The 17830-nt window shown below is 37.6% G+C and overlaps 2 protein-coding genes across 2 annotated transcripts in view; one reads left to right on the top strand and one right to left on the bottom strand.

Moving 5' to 3' along the window:
• The window catches only part of WDR41 (WD repeat domain 41), a gene marked incomplete at its 5' end in the record, with an annotated part of 51137 nt that extends 39641 nt beyond the window's left edge, over positions 1-11496 (top strand). The window contains 5 exons of the mRNA XM_081088792.1: positions 2399-2583; positions 5793-5914; positions 6737-6825; positions 8338-8471; positions 11207-11496. Of these exons, the coding sequence (XP_080944918.1) occupies positions 2399-2583; positions 5793-5914; positions 6737-6825; positions 8338-8471; positions 11207-11359 (683 nt within the window). The 3' untranslated portion in view covers positions 11360-11496. The remainder of the gene's footprint in view (positions 1-2398; positions 2584-5792; positions 5915-6736; positions 6826-8337; positions 8472-11206) is intronic.
• Positions 11497-14321: 2825 nt separating this feature from the next.
• The window catches only part of PDE8B (phosphodiesterase 8B), a gene marked incomplete at its 5' end in the record, with an annotated part of 176056 nt that continues 172547 nt past the window's right edge, over positions 14322-17830 (bottom strand). Inside the window, 2 exons of the mRNA XM_081090250.1 lie at positions 14322-16479; positions 16982-17111. Coding sequence (XP_080946376.1) covers positions 16370-16479; positions 16982-17111 — 240 coding nt within the window. The 3' untranslated portion in view covers positions 14322-16369. The remainder of the gene's footprint in view (positions 16480-16981; positions 17112-17830) is intronic.

Below are 17830 nucleotides of genomic sequence, written 5' to 3'. Positions count from 1 at the left end.
TAGTAGTGTGTTGTGTGGGAGTGTGCTCATTCCCTTTGCTTTTATTAGCATTTGGGTATTTTCCTGTTTTATAATCTTTCCCATTTGCAAGTCAGTAAGTAGTACCTCAAGTCAGTAAGTAGTATCTCATTGCTTTTGGATATTTTTTATTATTAAGGGAACATCTTTTCACATGTTTATTGACCATTTATATTTCTTGTTTTGCCTGTTCAGAGCCTTTGCCCATTTTTTCTGCTAAAGTATTTTTCTTGATCTTAGTGATTTCCAAGAACTCCTTATATAACAAATATAATAAACCTATTTTACCTCAGTTGGTTGGAGTGTCATCCCGTACACCAAAAGGTTTCAGGTTCGATCCCTGGTCAGCACGGATGTGGAAGGCAACCGATCAATGTTTATCACATGATATTTCTCTCTCTCTCTTTCTCTCTCTCTCTCCCCCCCCCCCCGCCCCTTCCTCTCCCCCCCCAAAAAAAAATAGTAAAAACTCCTTATCCTTGGGTAAGGATTTAAAAACAAAAAATAAAAACCCCACCTATTTTGACATCTAAGTTGCAAAATTTCCCCATCTTTTTGTCATTTAAATGTGTTTTTTTTCTAGGCAGGTATTAACACAGATGCCTTTCCCCAGTCCCCACCCTGCCTCCTTTAGAGCCTTTTACTCCATATTCATAAAAAGTATTGATCATAGTTTTCTTCAATCCTTTAAGTATCTTTAATTTTTTAATCTCTTTGAAACTTATTTTGGTATTAAATAATAGAAGAAATATATCTATATATATATGGCTCTGTCCCAAGTTCTTGGCACAGAGCTTCTAAAAACTTACAATTTCCTAAGTGATAAGAGTACAATCAGCATCTTTTGTTCTAATATTTCCTGACATAGGGTACTAAATCTCTTGGAATTTCCTGGGTGATTTCAGTGTCTTTTGTTCTGATGAGGCCACTCTTTCTTGATGGGCTCCTGGTTGGATCTGGTTACCAGAAAGACCAACCCATGATTAGAAGCTTGGAATCTTCAGCTCTATCCCCCATTCTCCAGAGAGGGGAGAGGGGCTGGAAATGGAGTTAATAATTGATCTTGCCTACATGATGCAGCTTCCATAGAAATCCCAACGGTATGGAATTCAGAGAGCTTCCAGGTTGCTGTACCTGTGGAGGTGCTGGGAGAATGGTATGCTTGGAGAGGGCATGGAAGCTCCATAGCCCTTCCCACATACCTTGCCTGTGCATCTCCATCTGCATGTTCATCTGTATCTTTTATCATATCCTATATAATAAAAGGGTAATATGCAAATCGACCGAACGGTGGAACAACCGGTCGGGACTGAGCGAGAAGGGCCGGACACACCCTGGAGCCCTCCGGTAGTCCCTCCCCGGCTGGACAACCTCCTGCATCCCTCCCTGGCCTGCGCCTTCTCGCAATCCGAGACTCCTTGGGGGATGTTGGAGAGCTGGTTTCCGCCTGGTCCTGCAGGCCAGGCCGAGGGACCCCACTGGTGCACAAATTCGTGTACCGGGCCTCTAGTTCTTTTATAAAACACTAGAGGCCCGGTGCACAAAATTCATGCCTGGGGAGGGTCCCTAGGCCTGGCCGGCAATCGGGGCCGGCCGGTATCTTCCTTCATTCCGCACTGTCCCCTGGTGGTCAGCACATGTCATAGCAAGTGGTCAGACTCCCAGCTGGTTGAACTCCCGAGGGGACAATTTGCATATTAGCCTTTTATTATATAGGATTGGTAGTAATTAAGTAAGCTGTTTTCCTGAGTTCTGTGAGCTGCTCCAGCAAATTAATTGAACTTGAGTAGGGGATGTGAGAACCTTTGATTTATAGCTGATTGACCAGAAGCACAGATAACAACTTGAACTTGTTATTATTGTCATCTGAAGTGTGTGTGTGGGGACTGAGCCCTTAACCTGTGACATCTAATGCTGTCTCCAGATAGATAGTGTCAGAATTAAGTTAAACTGTAGGTCACCTCGCTGTTGTCACAGAATTACTTGGTGTGGGAAAAACCCACACATCTGATGTCAGAAGTGTTGTGAGTGTGGTAGTAGTTGAAGTTAAAGGAAACACACAGGAGAAATGTAGGTTTTCTAAATCTATATGATCCAAAGTAAGGTTCTTTTATTTTTATTCCCAAAATACTTAACCAAATGTTCTAGCATGAGGTATTTCTTTTTCACTAATTGAAACGCAATCATTATCATATACTAAATAGATAACTTGAGTCTGTTTCTGGTCTTTCTGTTCTGTTATATTAATTGTCCTGTTTGGCTCATCTAGGTACCTCACTGTTATTATTGTGGTTTTGTAGAGCATTATTACTAGGCAGTCCATTCATTTTAATCTGTTGGTAAAATGATCAATAATGAGCTCGATATGAACTCTGCCTAGATCTGAGTTTTGTGACTGGCTCCCATGTTGGAGAGCTGATCATCTGGGATACCCTGGACTGGACTATGCAGGCCTGTGAACACAACTTCTGGGACCCATTTCCACAGCTGGACACTCAGCAAGAAATAAAACTGTGTCAAAAACCAAATGACATTTCTATTCATCATTTAACATGGGATGAAGAGGTAAGAAAAAATCAAGAAAATATCTATAAAGTTGCCCTTTTAAATAAACCCTGTTTCTAATTTTTAAAATTTAACCTATTATTACTCATATTAAAGTTGTGCTTTAAAATGTTCTGATATTTTTTGAAGATTATACCACTTGCATTTTTTTTAAAAAAGCATTTTAATCTTAGCTTCTATCCTTAAGGCAAGGAAGTGATTAAATGGCCACAGATTTAAAAGCTCTCTTGAAATTTTGAGTTGGATTAAATAATTCCATAGAATTTGAGGATAATGATTTAAATTGTTTTAAGAAATACTTTGGGGAAAGAATCCTTTTTAAGATTCTGGTGCATTTCTTAAAGAAGTAAAGGAAATAAAAATATTGAAGAGTTTTTTTCTTTTAGTCTCCTAGCATCCTGGGGCAAGATGATTGTCTGAGAATTACTGATTTCAATCCTTTAGGCCTTGGAGGTGATGCTCTTGAAGTACTTTACATCTTTTTTGCAGTAAGAGATGAATAGCACTGGATTAATGAATCCTGGCTAAGAAAATGTATTTAAAGGGGAGTTTACATTCCTTATGATTACATTTAGAAATAAATGTAATCATAAGAAATGTTTAAGCCCTCGCAGGCATGGCTCAATGGTTAAAGTGTGGGCCCGTGTGCTGGAGGCTCACTGTTTTGATCTTGACCTCCCCACCCCCGCCCCTCATCAGGGCACTTGTGGGAGGCAATCAGTTTCTCACACTGATGTTTCTCTACCACTACCACCCACCGTGTCCCCCCCCCCCCCCCCCCCGCACCGTGTCCCCCAGCTTCTTCCACTCTAAAAATCAATGGAAAAATATCCTCGAGTGAGGATTAACAACAACAAAAATGTTTAAGGGTTGTAACCTTTGAAGAGAGGAAGCTTTTATTTCACTGTATTTTGTGCCTTTCTACACTGTTTAAATTTTCTAATTATATGCATGTTATTTTTATTTACACATTTCATAAATAATGTCCTGGATGAGGAGAGTATTGCATATTTTTTTGTTTTCTTTGCACCTCTCTCACTTTAAAAACAAAACAATAGGATAAGACTAGAATACAGAACAGTAGTATAACCAAAGATTAAATTTCTTTATGTCCCAATTTTATGTTGAAAAAAATTAAATATATATGCTAAAAACAATAGGATTTCAGAAAAGATGTATAACTAGATTTCTAGGAGTCGGAGTCCTTAAACTTATTCTTAATTTTCTCTTTTTAAATCTTTTTCTACTTTTTGAAAAAAATTGGTATTTAAAACGTTTTTAATTTTGCATTCTTTTTAATCTTAATTTTGATAGATGCTTATTAACAACTATAAATGCTTGATAAAACATTACTCAGTTTTCTCTGACTTTCCTTCTCTTATAGGGGTTCTTTCTTTCTACTAGGGCCCATTAATTATTGATAACAGGTAAATGATAGAGTCTATTGACTGACTCACTGCAGCCTTAAAGCTCATTAATTCTCTAGGTGTGATATAATTTTTTGTGTGTGACCTTGGATAAATTACTTAAACTCCGTACAGATTTCCTGGTCTGTAAAACTAGTTTCTTTGCGTTGAATGCTACCAATAGGGTTCTAGATTTTAGCAAGTTGGCTAACTGTCCCTTAATGGCCCTGGCACTGATCCTCAGCTTGCATTGCTAAATGTGGAGTACCAATTCTGAAGGTCAGGGGGATCATAGACTCTGGTAAGCCATGGGGTCATGCTTTGGTCCAGATACTGGAGGTCTGAGTTGGGTTTGAGGCCACATAAGTAAGGTTCAGACAACAGAGAGGCAATATGTAGGGATTTTTGAAAGGTCTGCTTCACTGGGGTATCTAATGAGCAAGAATGAATGATTCTAAGATATGTATATGTGCTACCAAAAGTCTAGTGACTTGCAAAATGATTTGAGAACCTATGCAGTATGATATGAGGAAAGAAAGGGCAAAGGACTGGAGTAACATGACCTTGAGTATAAATATTGACTCCCTGTCTTAATTTTATGTGTAACTTTAATCTTTCATTTTTAACTTGCTCACCTGAAAGATGCCAATTATACTTGCTTTTCCTATCCTTAGTGAGATGTTATGAGGCTGAAGTAAGTTAAATATTGTAAAAATACTTTCAAAAGATTAAAGTTGTTTTAATAAAGAGATATTTCTAACTAGAGGCCCGGTGCATGAAATTCGTGCACAGGGGTGGGGGAATGGGGTTCCTCAGCCCAGCAGGGCTAATCTACCAGCCCCCTTTCTAGCTGTTATCTATAATAATAAAAGCATAACATGCTAATTAGACCAGACACCCGAATGACCTTCTGGACGTCATTCCAGATGTCCTCCCAGATGAAGCCTCAGTGACAGGGGCCAAGGCAGAGTTGGTTAGGGGAGATCAGGCAGGCAGGCGAGCAGTTAGGGGCGATCAGGCAGGCAGGCAGGCAGAGTGGTTAGGGGTGATCAGGAAGGGATCGGGCGTAAACTGGCAGTTGGACATCCCCTGAGGGGTCCCGGATTGCAAGAGGGTGCAGACCGGGCTGAGGGACCCCCCCCCCCACCTGTGCACGAATTTTGTGCACCGGGCCTCTAGTCCTATATATAATAAAAGGCTAATATGCAAATTGACCAAACGGTGGAACAACTGGTTGCTATGACCCAGCAGGGGGCAGACGCTCAATGTAGGAGCTACCCCCTAGTGGTCAGTGCGCTTCCACAGGGGGAGCACTGCTCAGCCAGAAGCTGGTCTCACTGCTGGTGAGAGCAGCGGCAGTGGCAGGAGCCTCTCCTGCCTCTGCAGCAGTGCTAAGGATGTCCGACTGACAGCTCCCATGGGGAGCGGGCCTAAGCTCTCAGTTGGACATCCTCTGAGGGCTCCCAGACTGTGAAAGGGTGCAGGCTGGGCTGAGGGACCCCCCGAGTGCACAAATTTCATGCACTGGGCCTCTAGTATTTCAATAAGAAAGTGATGCTTAGGGGTGTAATATATAGAGCTTTCTCTGTATTTGCAATTGTGTCCTTCTACCTTCTAAATGCTGAGCTTTCCTTCGTGATTTGAAATTTTTGGACTTCAGAGGGCAGCACAGTAATTTGGGCTGAAGGCTAGGAATAGAGGAAAGTAACAATGATTTTCTGATGTCACACCAGGGCTGGAAATCTATTACACTAGGTAGTGGTAAGCACTAGTTTTATTCCCATTTCTGAATTTCCCCTCCAGAATGTATTTGTCGCAGTTGGAAGGGGTTTATACGTGTATAACCTTCAAATGAAGCGTGTGATTGCCTGCCAGAAAACTGCCCATGACTCCAGGGTCCAGCACATTGCCAAGCTTCCAAACAGGTACAAGTTCCCATCTGCTTTAGAACAGATGAGAGAAATTCACAGTTCCTAGGGCTACCAATGTAATTTCTCAAGTGGCAAAGTTGCCTGGCTTTGTGACTTGACCTGCTATATTCTTTTGGAAATGGATAATACCATGTGGCTATCTCTAATAAAAGAGTTTGTGGCAATGTATTACAAAATTTACAAGAAGCAAGGTTCAGATGAATTATATTGAATCTCATTATAAGAAGCAGTACTTTAAACTATGGCATTTATTTTAACAGGTGAAAGACATTTGGGCATTTACTAAGTGCTAATTTTTCTTTTTATATTTTCCATAAACACATCTTTTTGTTGTTTGTTTATAGCCAGAATGAAATGGAAATCTCCTGTTATCGAAGGTTACTGAGACTTTCCTTCTAGAAAATTTGGCTGCTGGATTTTTAGGGAGAGACTTATAGGAAGGGAATAGTATTATTTTCTATGCAGGTTATTTTCAGGGTGAGAGGCACCCTGAGCAGAGATATAATGAGGGGAGGACAGGGGACTGTCGCTCAGGATATTATGAAAGTGTAATTCATACCCTGTTTTCCTGAATGCATTTTAAAAAATGAAGACAAAATATTTATAACTTTTGAACCAATGTAACAATATAATGTGTGTCTTTCCTGAAGAGTGCTTTTACTTTGCATTGAGAAAGCCATGTTAAATTGTGGTTTTTATCAGCTCCTGCCAAGAGCTGAATAAAAGCAATCGAGGGCTCCACTTATTCTTTTCACTGCAAATTTAGCATTGGCCCTCCATGATGCTCTTTTTATCACTGATTTTCTGTTCTGACAGGCAGTTAATCTCATGCTCAGAAGATGGCAGTGTACGCATTTGGGAGTTAAGAGAGAAACAGCAGATTGCAGCTGAACCTGTACCAACAGGTGTGTATCTTTTCTCAAAAAAGGCAGTCTTTCTTTTTTTCTCATGTGAAAGACAGAAGGCAGTTATGTATAACCACAAGAATAATATCCAGTATGTCTATATGAGGCATATGGTAATTGGGATTTAGGATTCACATCTTAATATTATTTTAATATAGAATTGCCTCTTTATTTCTATCCAAGTCAATTAGGATTTTCTTGTTTTGAAGAGAAACTTATTTTCTAGTAATCTGGTCAGATGGCCTGATGAAGTAATTATTCATTTATATTGTTTATAATTGTGTCTGATACACAAACAATTTGTATGGTCAGATATTAAACTGAAGTGTTCTTTCAGACTTGAGGCATTATATCATTAACATTGAACTCTGTTTACTGGAAAACACACATTTGTGTTTATATCATAATCTCATGAACTCTTAACTTTCAGGTGTTCGGTTCATAAAACAAAATCATGGTTTATTAGCAACCTTTGCATGAGAAATCAGATGATGGTACCTCTGGAGTTTCTTCTGGTTATCTGAAGTCATAGGGCAGTGATGGCGAACCTTTTGAGCTCGGTGTGTCAGCATTTTGAAAAACCCTAACTTAACTGTCACATATAGAAATTTTTTGATATTTGCAACCACAGTAAAACAAAGACTTATATTTTTGATATTTATTTTATATATTTAAATGCCATTTAACAAAGAAAAATCGACCAAAAAAATGAGTTTGCGTGTCACCTTTGACACGTGTGTCATAGGTTCGCCATCACTGTCATAGGGTATTATTTTTAGTCAACCCTTGTTGGTAGATCTGTATTGTGACTCTTTTTTTCCGGGGTGGGGGGTTGGGGGAGGGGAGCTCTGCCATCCAGGTCTTTTATTTCTCTTTTATTCCCAGTGTCTGTCTTTTTCTCAAATTAATACACCTTCACCAGTGAGTGAGTAGGGGCAAAAAAGAGAGACCAGTGACGAACCTGATGCAGGAGGCAAAACAGTTGATGTGTCTCTCCTATCGATGTTTCTCTGTCTCTCTCTCTCCCCCTCTCTCTTCCATTTTCTCTTAAAAAAAAAAAAAATCAATGGAAAAATGTCCTTGGGTGAGGATTTAAAAAAAAAGCACAGAAGGTCTTCCCATCTAAATATTGTTTTTCTGATCTTATATTACTATTAGAGGCCAGGTGCACGAAATTCTTGCACAGATAGGGTCCCTAGGCCTAGCCAGCGATTGGGGCTGATCTGTGGGCAGTTTGGGGTGATCACCCCCCTGCCCCCCCACTTGCACCAGCCTTGGCTGGCATGGCGCCACCCACTCGCCGGCCCCGCCCCCTGCTGCCACCACTGGTTGGGGCCTGTGTGCTGGGGGCAGCTCCTGCATTAATCATCTGCCCCCTGGTGGTCAGTGTGCGTCATAGCAACCGGTCATTCTGCTGTTTGGTCTGTTTGCATATTAGAGTTTTATTTAGATAGATCATGAGTAAAGAGCACAGTAATTTTGAAAATGCCTGAAATGATTGTTTTTTTCTAGGTTTTTTTAACATGTGGGGATTTGGAAGAGTGAACAAACAAGCCAGCCAACCTGTTAAAAAGCAACAAGAAAATGCCACTTCATGTTTACTGGAGCTTATTGGAGACTTGATTGGACACTCATCATCTGTAGAGGTATTGTTTTTAATAGGCATATAAATGTCTAGGGAATTCCTGCTTTTGCATTTTACTGCTCTCCATTCTGTTGGTATCATAAAGACCTGTACTTTCTCTTCTCTGTAGGTTTTTATTGAATTGAAACATGGAATAGGATAGGTTGTAGTATGAGCAATTAGGATCTTTCTTTACAGAGAGATGATTTGAGGAGCCAAGGAATGAGTTGCTTCTAAATCAGCTATTTCCAATTTATTATGTTTTTTTCCAATCTGACAAAACATAGATATCATTTTGATTCATTTACACCAGATAGCAATTGTTTTGTTTGCTATTATCAATATAAGGGAAAAGGTATCAGTGCCCCTGATTAAATAGTCAGGTATTGCATGTTTTAAAAATACTTCCAGCACACCAGTTGAATATCACTGCTCTAAATAATGGGCTTAATTACCATTATTTATGAGATGAAGATAGCTGACAGTAAGGACAATGTGAATAATGTTGAATATATAACAGTAGTAAATAGAGGATTGTGGAGAGAGAGATATTTAGCCTACAGAACCTAATTCCAGGGGCCTTTATCATATTCATGAATAGAGTGCTGTTTACCTCCCTTTGAAGGATCATAATTCGTCAGCTTTAGTAAAACCCAGTGTCTTGATTATCATTGTGCATATATGAAAATATTAGTTGAGAATTATAAAATGCATACAATTCTAACTTGTAATCCAAATATATTAATATTTCTTATAGGCACCATTGCCTGTAATGAAGGAATAAGAATAATCAAGATAAATAGACGATTGGAACTGGTAATAGTGTGATAGCAGTATAAACAAGGCCCTAAATAATGACTTTCTTAAATTGTTCTTCCTGTTTCATAGCCAGGGAGGAACAAATTCTCATTTGAAAGTGCATTTATGCTTAGGAGAAGTACCACACTTGTTATGAAGCATTTCCTATATTTCAGGCACTATACTAGACAGTGGAGTTTACAAAGAGATATAAAACTACAATACTTGCCCTATGGATCTTATACTTTAGTAGTGAGAAGGGATACAGACCTAGTAAGCTGTTAATCTAGGCATCTTATGCGGACCCAGATGCATAGCAGACAGTGGAGAGTCAGGAATGAGAAGACAATGATTAGTGGAAGATAGAGGACTTGAGCTGAAGCTTAAAAGTTAGGGAGGATTGATGCTCCGAGATACTGGGTACTCATCTTTGCTTTCCTCTAACAAGTAGTCCAATTGTTTTGTTGTTTAACTTCATTTGCTTGGCTATATGGGAGTGTTGAGGATGGAATGTGGTAGGGAAAAGGACACAAATAGGAACTATTTGGTGGCAAGGAGCAGATTTGCTAGGCTAGAGCATTGGATTTCTGTGAACACGTGCTGGCATCGGAGAAGGAGCCTGGGAAACTAGTTGGGTTAGAGTATGAATGCCCTTGAATGTAAGGCTGAGGAGTTTGGATTTTCTTTTAAAAATAGTAGGAACCCATTAAAGGTTTCACACGTATTACTCAGTGGTGGAGGAAACCTTCAAAGTGGCAGTTGTCAAAATATAGAAATGTCAATTTCTTAGGAATTTTCCTGAAAGTATTGATACTTAAAGATTTTTTTTAAAAAAAAATTGTATCTCTGGCTTCACTAAGTACCTGAGAGACTAGATTTTCTATTTCCTGAATTTTCTTATTCCTTTTATTGTATTTTCATCTGTACTCCAGCCCCTCTGTGCTCTGTCTTTTCCATGTCCTGAGGAATTTTGTTCCAGTATTAACACCCTGCACTCCTACATTAACAGCTGAGGCCTTAGCCTGCTATCTTCAAAATGTATAAGTTATTTCAAAGAAAATTCTCGTTCTCCTGTGTTCTTTAATGTTATTTCTCTCCTTTATTTCATTCTTTCCTTGGAGGAGCTCATCCTTTTCATGACTTCATTCATGTCCTCTCTCCACGTCATAGTACTCATGTTGCCTTCTCATCAACACTCCATTTTCCTATGACCTTCCCTTTATTTGGAGATGTTTATGTTTTTGAAACTTTCTCTGACATTTTCAGTTATTATTGATCTATGTCCTCTTTTTCTGAATTTCCGTGACAAATTATAATCTGAACTACTTATTACATAGTACTGATCACACAGTCTTTAATGGGTGCCCTAATTGTTTCAGCAACTGAATTAGAACCTTCTTGAGGGTAGGGACCATATGCATATAATGACACTCAATAAATGCTTATGTATGGATTGATTATCTTGTTTTATTTACAGATCTGAAGCCACTGTTTATCTTGGGAGAATTCAGACTTTTATTTTGGTAGCCATTTGTGTATAAATAATGGGACAAGTTATAAGTGATTAAGTAAAGTAGGTCTGACAGGACTTTTTAAAATCTTAAAACTAGTACTTGAAGAAGAATATGGTAAAATACAGAAGATACTCTAGGAATTCATGTACATTATAAAAATAGCTGTTATAGTTCTGTAGTTGGGCAGTATTAAAGTTCTAATTATTAAAATACTAGATATTGGTCATTGGTCTAGTATTTATATTTTTAGTACTTATATATTTGTATGTGACTATTACCAACACATAAAAAATAAAATTTCTTATGGAAAATGATATGGAGTCTTACATTCAGATCCAAAGATATCTCCAAGGTACACATCTTACAAACACACGTGTTGCTTTAATTTGGCCATGTCTCTTCTCCTTGAAGTTCCTGTACTCAGTAGTTTAAAATTTCTTTACAGATGTTTCTATACTTTGAAGATCATGGACTAGTGACATGCTCTGCTGATCATCTCATTATTTTATGGAAAAATGGAGACCGAGAATCTGGATTGCGCAGTTTAAAATTATTTCAGAAATTAGAGGAGAATGGTGACTTGTATCTTGCTGCCTAGTTTAAGGAATTTAGAATACATGTGCATGAACTTGAACATCAAATATAGGGTAATACTCTGAAAACCATTAACATGTACTCACTTAAATGTGTAATGTATTTTTTTCTTGTTACTTTATAAAATTCTGATTGTTTGAATTCTTTATTTTTTTTTGGGGGGGGATGCAAACCAGCAACAAGTTAGGTGTGAGTACATCCACCAAAGAATATACCACAAGTATGTTAGTGAATTTTCAAAAGTTGAAGTTTTCAGATCACAATACAAGTATCTGTTGATACAGAATAAAAGTATACCATAGTGTCCTTACAATTTAAAAAATTTATGCTTTAGAAAATTTTACCCCAGAAATTATGAGCTTGTGGTAAATGAGCATAGTACTCAGAGCCTCTTTCTTCAGTATAATTTTATTACCTCTAATTCAATTCTTATTCATCATTAAATTTTTTTAAGTTGCATATAGTTTCTTTCATTTAGTCTTTGGATTTTGAAATACCTTTGTTCTCAAATGAATAGCTTACATATCCTTTTTCATTTCTTTAAAATTTTATTTAAGGAAATAAGTATACATGATAATTATAGAAGGTGTTTTGGGAGGAAAAACCCACTGAGGAAGAGGTAGGATGTAGCATAACTTGAATGTAAACCTTGAGCTCTCCCGAGAACTTTCTTCCCTGTAGGAAATGGAGAGTGCATAATTGCACATATGCTGCTGAAGCGGTGAGTACTGTTCTGAGGTTCAAACAGAACAGTAAAGTTGTGGTTTTAATTATAAGTTTTTTATTCTTTGGTTATCATTAGAACCCATTTGATTAAGAATCCTTGTGATAAATTTAAATATATCCTTTCTCTTATAAATTCCTCTCATCTTTAATAACTAATTGTCAAGGTTCTATAGAGCAAATTTGAATCTCTGGTGCCAACTAATTTGTTAAATCATTTTTTATGTTTAGTTCTAGCTACTAAAATTCCTATAAACTCAAATCAGTAGGAATCTTACGAGGATGTATTTTTCTCCTCAGTGTGAATTGGCCTGAAGAGCTATTGGCTAGATTGGTACTACACTAGCCGCTGCCCTCTTACATGCCAGGGGTGAGAGCTAGGTGAGTATAGTGTTCCAGTCAGAGACGGCAGTCCAAAGTGCCTGGTTCATCTTACCATTGACTCAGAAATGAAATGCTTGAGACAGGCTTCACTTAGGTAGTTTCTTGCAGTAGTCACTGAGATTTAATCATCTTCATCAGCTTTATATCAGAGCACTCTTTCTCCCTTTTGGTACTAAAGGATAAAAATTAAGAAGTGTTCCACACATTAAAAATGGGTGAGTTTAGTAGTGGAGTTATTAAATTTAAACTGTTGATGAAAGAATTCTAGTAAAGTAAGTGCAAGGTGACGGATGTGTCAGAGGACTGATCCTTCTCAAAGAACATTTTTCTGCAGACTTATTCATCACACACACACTCTTGATGGAATCTTTATAAATTGTTTTTACTAGTTTTTACCTTTGACAGCTGCTTTCACAACTGCCTCCAAAGACCGGAAGAGCTGAGGTTATCTATGCCAGACCAGTGCCATAATGTTATGAATGAGAAACCTGAGGCCCAGAGAGGTAAGGCCTTGTAATGTGTTAGCTCTGTTCCCTTGTCATCATTGAGCGGCATTAAAGACAAATCAAAGATACTTACATGACTACCATGTGAGGAAGAGCAAATAATTTTCAGTTATTTTTTAATTTATAATGAAAATAGCTTTAGAGAAATATATTAAAATCTGTTCCTTCCATTACAGAATAGAAGAACATGAATGTTATCCAACAACTTGTTATTTGTGGCATATTTGAGGAATTGCAGAAATATCTTTCTAATCTTTTATCCTGAAGGTGCAGCATGGTTACTATCCCAACACCAGGCAGACATGCATTCTGGTCTGAGTGCATCAGATGGTTGATTAGTTTGATTAAATATCTCAGAATCATTTTTAGGCTTTAATATTTACTTCATTACTAGCTAGCAGTTTTTCTTTGGAAATTTTACATTAGGTCATCAGTTTGTAAAATTGTTTTCTATGACATATTCTGTGAATTATATGAGAAACTCATCATTTTTAACTGCTTTATTTCCTAATCTGTTCTGGGTTAGTAATTTGTGATAGTATTCTGTTCACATGGAGTGATACAAACCTCAGGTGAGTTTTGGGAGCCAATACTACCAGGGCAAATCAATCTATTACATACTCTAGTTTTCTGCCATAAAAAACTGTGTCTAGAGCAGCGGTTCTCAACCTGTGGGTCGCGACCCCTTTGGGGGTCAAACGACCCTTTCACAGGGGTCGCCTAAATACCTCCTGCATATCAGATATTTACATTACGATTCATAACAGTAGCAAAATTACAGTTATGAAGTAGCAACGGAAATAATTTTATGGTTGGGGGTCACCACAACATGAGGAACTGTATTAAAGGGTCACGGCATTAGGAAGGTTGAGAACCACTGGTCTAGAGGGAAGCTTCCAACCCACTCACTGGACTGGTTTTTGCTTTCATGAATGCCCTAATTTAGAAGAATACAATTATGTACATTTTTTTTCCATCTTAGTTTTTAATGCTATTTTAGTTGCAAGTAACACTATGTAGTGTGCCTTATTAACCTCATTCTCTGGCTGTATTCATATCGCAATCAAAAGCCTAAACTTTGGAATATCCCTTTTATTTCTCGTCAAGTGAGATTCTGATTGAACGGGTAAGGCTTGTTCTTTGCCCACAAGACTCCTGAAGGCAAGCAAATTTTAAATTGGAAGTAAAGAATGATTTAAATTATAGGGTTGTTTGTTCTGGTGCAGATAACCTAACTTTTCCTTGTGGTTAAGTAGTAGTAATATGACTTCTCTCTGTATTAGATAGGATTGCATTTTCCTAAGTTAATATAGCTCCCCTCAACACAGAATGTTTTAGTAAACAACTCAGGATAGGAGGCAATTATAATAGTTTATATCCATCTGAAAGACCACATCACATTTCTAATAAAATGACTATTTGGAGGAATGCATTATTTAGGTAGCAACTCAGATTACACAATAGTAGATTACATGCACTGATAAAGAGCAGAACTATTTTGAAGCTTTAGTACCTGGCAGTCTTAAAGAATTTGAGTTAATATGAAATTAATTTGACATTCCACTGAATAAGCTGCAACATTCATATAGAAAATGTGACGCAGCTGATAAATGTTTCTTACTTACCAAATATAACTGAAAGAGAGATGGTCAGGAAAAGATTGTCCTCGCCTCAAGCAAGCTTCTGAAGCCTAGGCAAAGTATTTAGCTCCTTAAATGGGATTCTGATACCCTGAATTCTGAAAACAAAGTGTATGACTCATGAAATAAAGGACACTAAACCGAAAATTTGAAGTTATGAAAAACGTAGGTCAAAAAGGAGGTACAATAAAAAATAGCTGTTGGAAATGAAAAATGGCTGTAAGAATTTAGTTACAAGTATCTCACAAAAACATTTTCATCATTTACATAATGCAGCATTATAATACAACGCTAGCTGCTGTCCTGACCAAGCAAGTTTTCTTACCTAAAATAATTTAGATACACTTCTTTGCATGGAATTGTCATATATGTTTCCATTTTTTGGTATAAAACATTAAAAAAATATTGGCACATTATGTAGTGATAAGACATTTTTTTCCCCATGTACTAATTCCAAGTGTTCTGCATTCCAATTTTTGTTTGAAAAAAGTAACTACTGATTCAGTTAATTCAGTCTCTGTTTATACCTCTTAAAAATGCAGCATGGAGTACAAAGAATTTGGAAGAAAAATGAAGATATTTTGTTTACTGAGTTTATAGAGAAGGGTTGACTGATAAAAGAAAGGAAAAATACTCAAGTCCGACTTCATGTAGATCACAGAAAGTTGTGAAAAGAGCTGTATAAAAATATGCACTTGTGCTTTAGAAGCTTTAGCATACAATTAATAGTATTTACTGTTTCCCCATATGTCTATTTTCTAATATATTTACACATCTTGCAATATTTTTACATCATTAAAGGAAAATGGCATGATTGCAAATACAGATAGGTTAAAAATATATGAACCTTGAAACTTCCCAAATCCCCTCCCCAAATATATACGTAGAGATGGTACATGGTACAACATACTTGATTGACTTATATCCAGAAAATTTAGATTTCATAAAAATTTTCAACAGCAAATGTATATAAATTTTTTCTTTTTTTAAAAAAGCTTGTCCAAGGGCATTTAGATTTAATGGCTTTTATATAATACTATAGTGCCTTGTGACTGCCTCTGATAACCAGAAATAAGGGGATCTCATAGAGTCCCCCAAACAAAATGTCACTCCCCCATCATGGATGGCTTTCTATTAAGATGAATGCCTTTTATAGGAGAGAGGGATATAGGCAGCTGCTACCAGTCTAGAAGGCACTCAACAGGACAAGGCTGGGTTCTAACTTGGGTGTCATAACATCAATCAGAAGAAACAGCCAGTGAAGCTAACTGGTTTATCAATAATTTGGTCCTAGTTCTTCATTTTATATATAGTTTCTTTTCTTAGATAGTATGAATCCTCCAGACCAAAGCTCTTGAGGAAAACAGTCAAGCTAAACAGTGATGGTGATTTTTATGGTAAGATATGAGCTGAACACTATCTAAACTACGTGGTCACCATCCAGGGAGATGGGCTCAGAGGCACCAAGTCTGTGCTGTGTATGTCCTGCTAGTTACAGTCATTCATCTCCATGGTTGATGAGGGCACACAGGGTGACAGCATGGCAAAGGGTTTTGCCGTGTATTTGTTCTGTCACTGCTTGTATAAAGAACATATCTTTGTAAAAATAAAATCTGGGGACTTATTTGATTCAAGGTCAAATATTAAACATTAGCTCCTTGACCTACACTTGTCATTTTCATTATAAAGGAAAGCCTCTCGTTTACACTACTGGGATTCACATGCCCTTGACAGAAAGAGGTCCCCTTCTCTGTCTTGGCTTCAGCTGTCAGATGGAAGCCTCAGACTTTTGCACTTCAGGTCATCTAATGTCTTCCAGTGTTTGTAGTTATTGGCCAAATGTTGCATCAGTGCTGGCAGATGTGCAAAGGCTGCAAGGACATAAAAGAATCAAAAGAAGCTTGTTAAGTTAGATCCCAGGGCTCTGTGGGACAAATTTGGGATCAGAATTGCAGGAGAAGTACCCTAGTTTAGACCTTAGGCTGCACGTGAACACACAGCATTAGTTTCTAAAATACAGATAGGTCCTTTTAATTAAAAACTGAAAAGCCATTACTAAAAGAATTGTGATTAAGGGTAGACTTTTAATACATTTTGTGTTCTTTCTAAAGTTTTTTCCAATGCTAGAATAAAACTGCTTTAAGCTTTGGAAGAGGTCCTTTGAAGAGGTAAAGACTTATTTATCCATTTATCAAACATTCATTGAATCTTCTGTACACAAGTACCCCACCATAACCTGGTCACGGGCAGCTGACTTAAAAAAAAAATACACAAAACATTTCATGTATATCTTTAGGCCCAGTCTATGTTGTTAAAGGTAATTATCATAAAGGATAATATTTTGTGTAGATGACAAAACAAGAACTATCTTACCGTCCCAAGCATCAAACATGTCTGTTATGAAGTAGTCAATGAAAGAAATTTGTGACTTGGGGATGCTACAGGTATTCCGGTCAAACACTGGCATCACCACAGGCAGTCCCTGTCTCTTCTCTTCATCAGTCTGTAAGACAGAACACTCACAGGGCTCTAGGGCACACACGGAACGGTTACTGTGCGACCTAGTATCTCAGAACAACCCTGTGAAAATAGGTCATCATCCAGTCGTATATATGAAAAAATAGGCTCAGCAAGGTTCTGGGGTATATGTAAGTCGATTACCTGATGAGATGCAGTAACTCAGTTCAGGACTTCTGACTTTCAAGTCTCTTATGCTATACCACCACCCCTCCTGAAGCATCGATCATCTCGGGGTTCATACCCCCCATTTCTGAGATCTATTTTCACTATTGCAAGACTATTTTCAAAGTAATACTAATAACATGAATAATACGAATTGACATTTACACTGAGAGTACAGAAGCAATGATGGGTAAAACTGCTGATACCTTAGCATAATTGTATCACCAGTCATTGTATTATTCACTGTCACCTGCTTGCAGTTTAAAAAGAAAGCCAGTTTTACTTAAAAACATCCTCACTGAAGCAGTAAGAATTAACCCTTTGCGGTCGTATTAAATTTGGACATGGGTGTCATACTGGTCGGAATTAATTTCCATTGAAAGAGCAGTGATACATAACATGCAAGATTATGAAGGATAAACAAGATTTATTAATTCTTTTTTGGAACTATGTCACTACTAGTAGAATCACTACAAACGTTATCACTTTCTACGTCAGAGTCAGTATTCAAGGTGCCAAAATAAAACTCTTCATCGTTAC

Source organism: Myotis nattereri (assembly GCF_964212035.1).
Source record: "Myotis nattereri genome assembly, chromosome: 4".
In the NCBI taxonomy this organism is placed as follows: Eukaryota; Metazoa; Chordata; class Mammalia; order Chiroptera; family Vespertilionidae; genus Myotis; species Myotis nattereri.
Note: the sequence above shows the minus strand (reverse complement) of the source record. Positions and strands in the feature narration are given on the sequence as shown.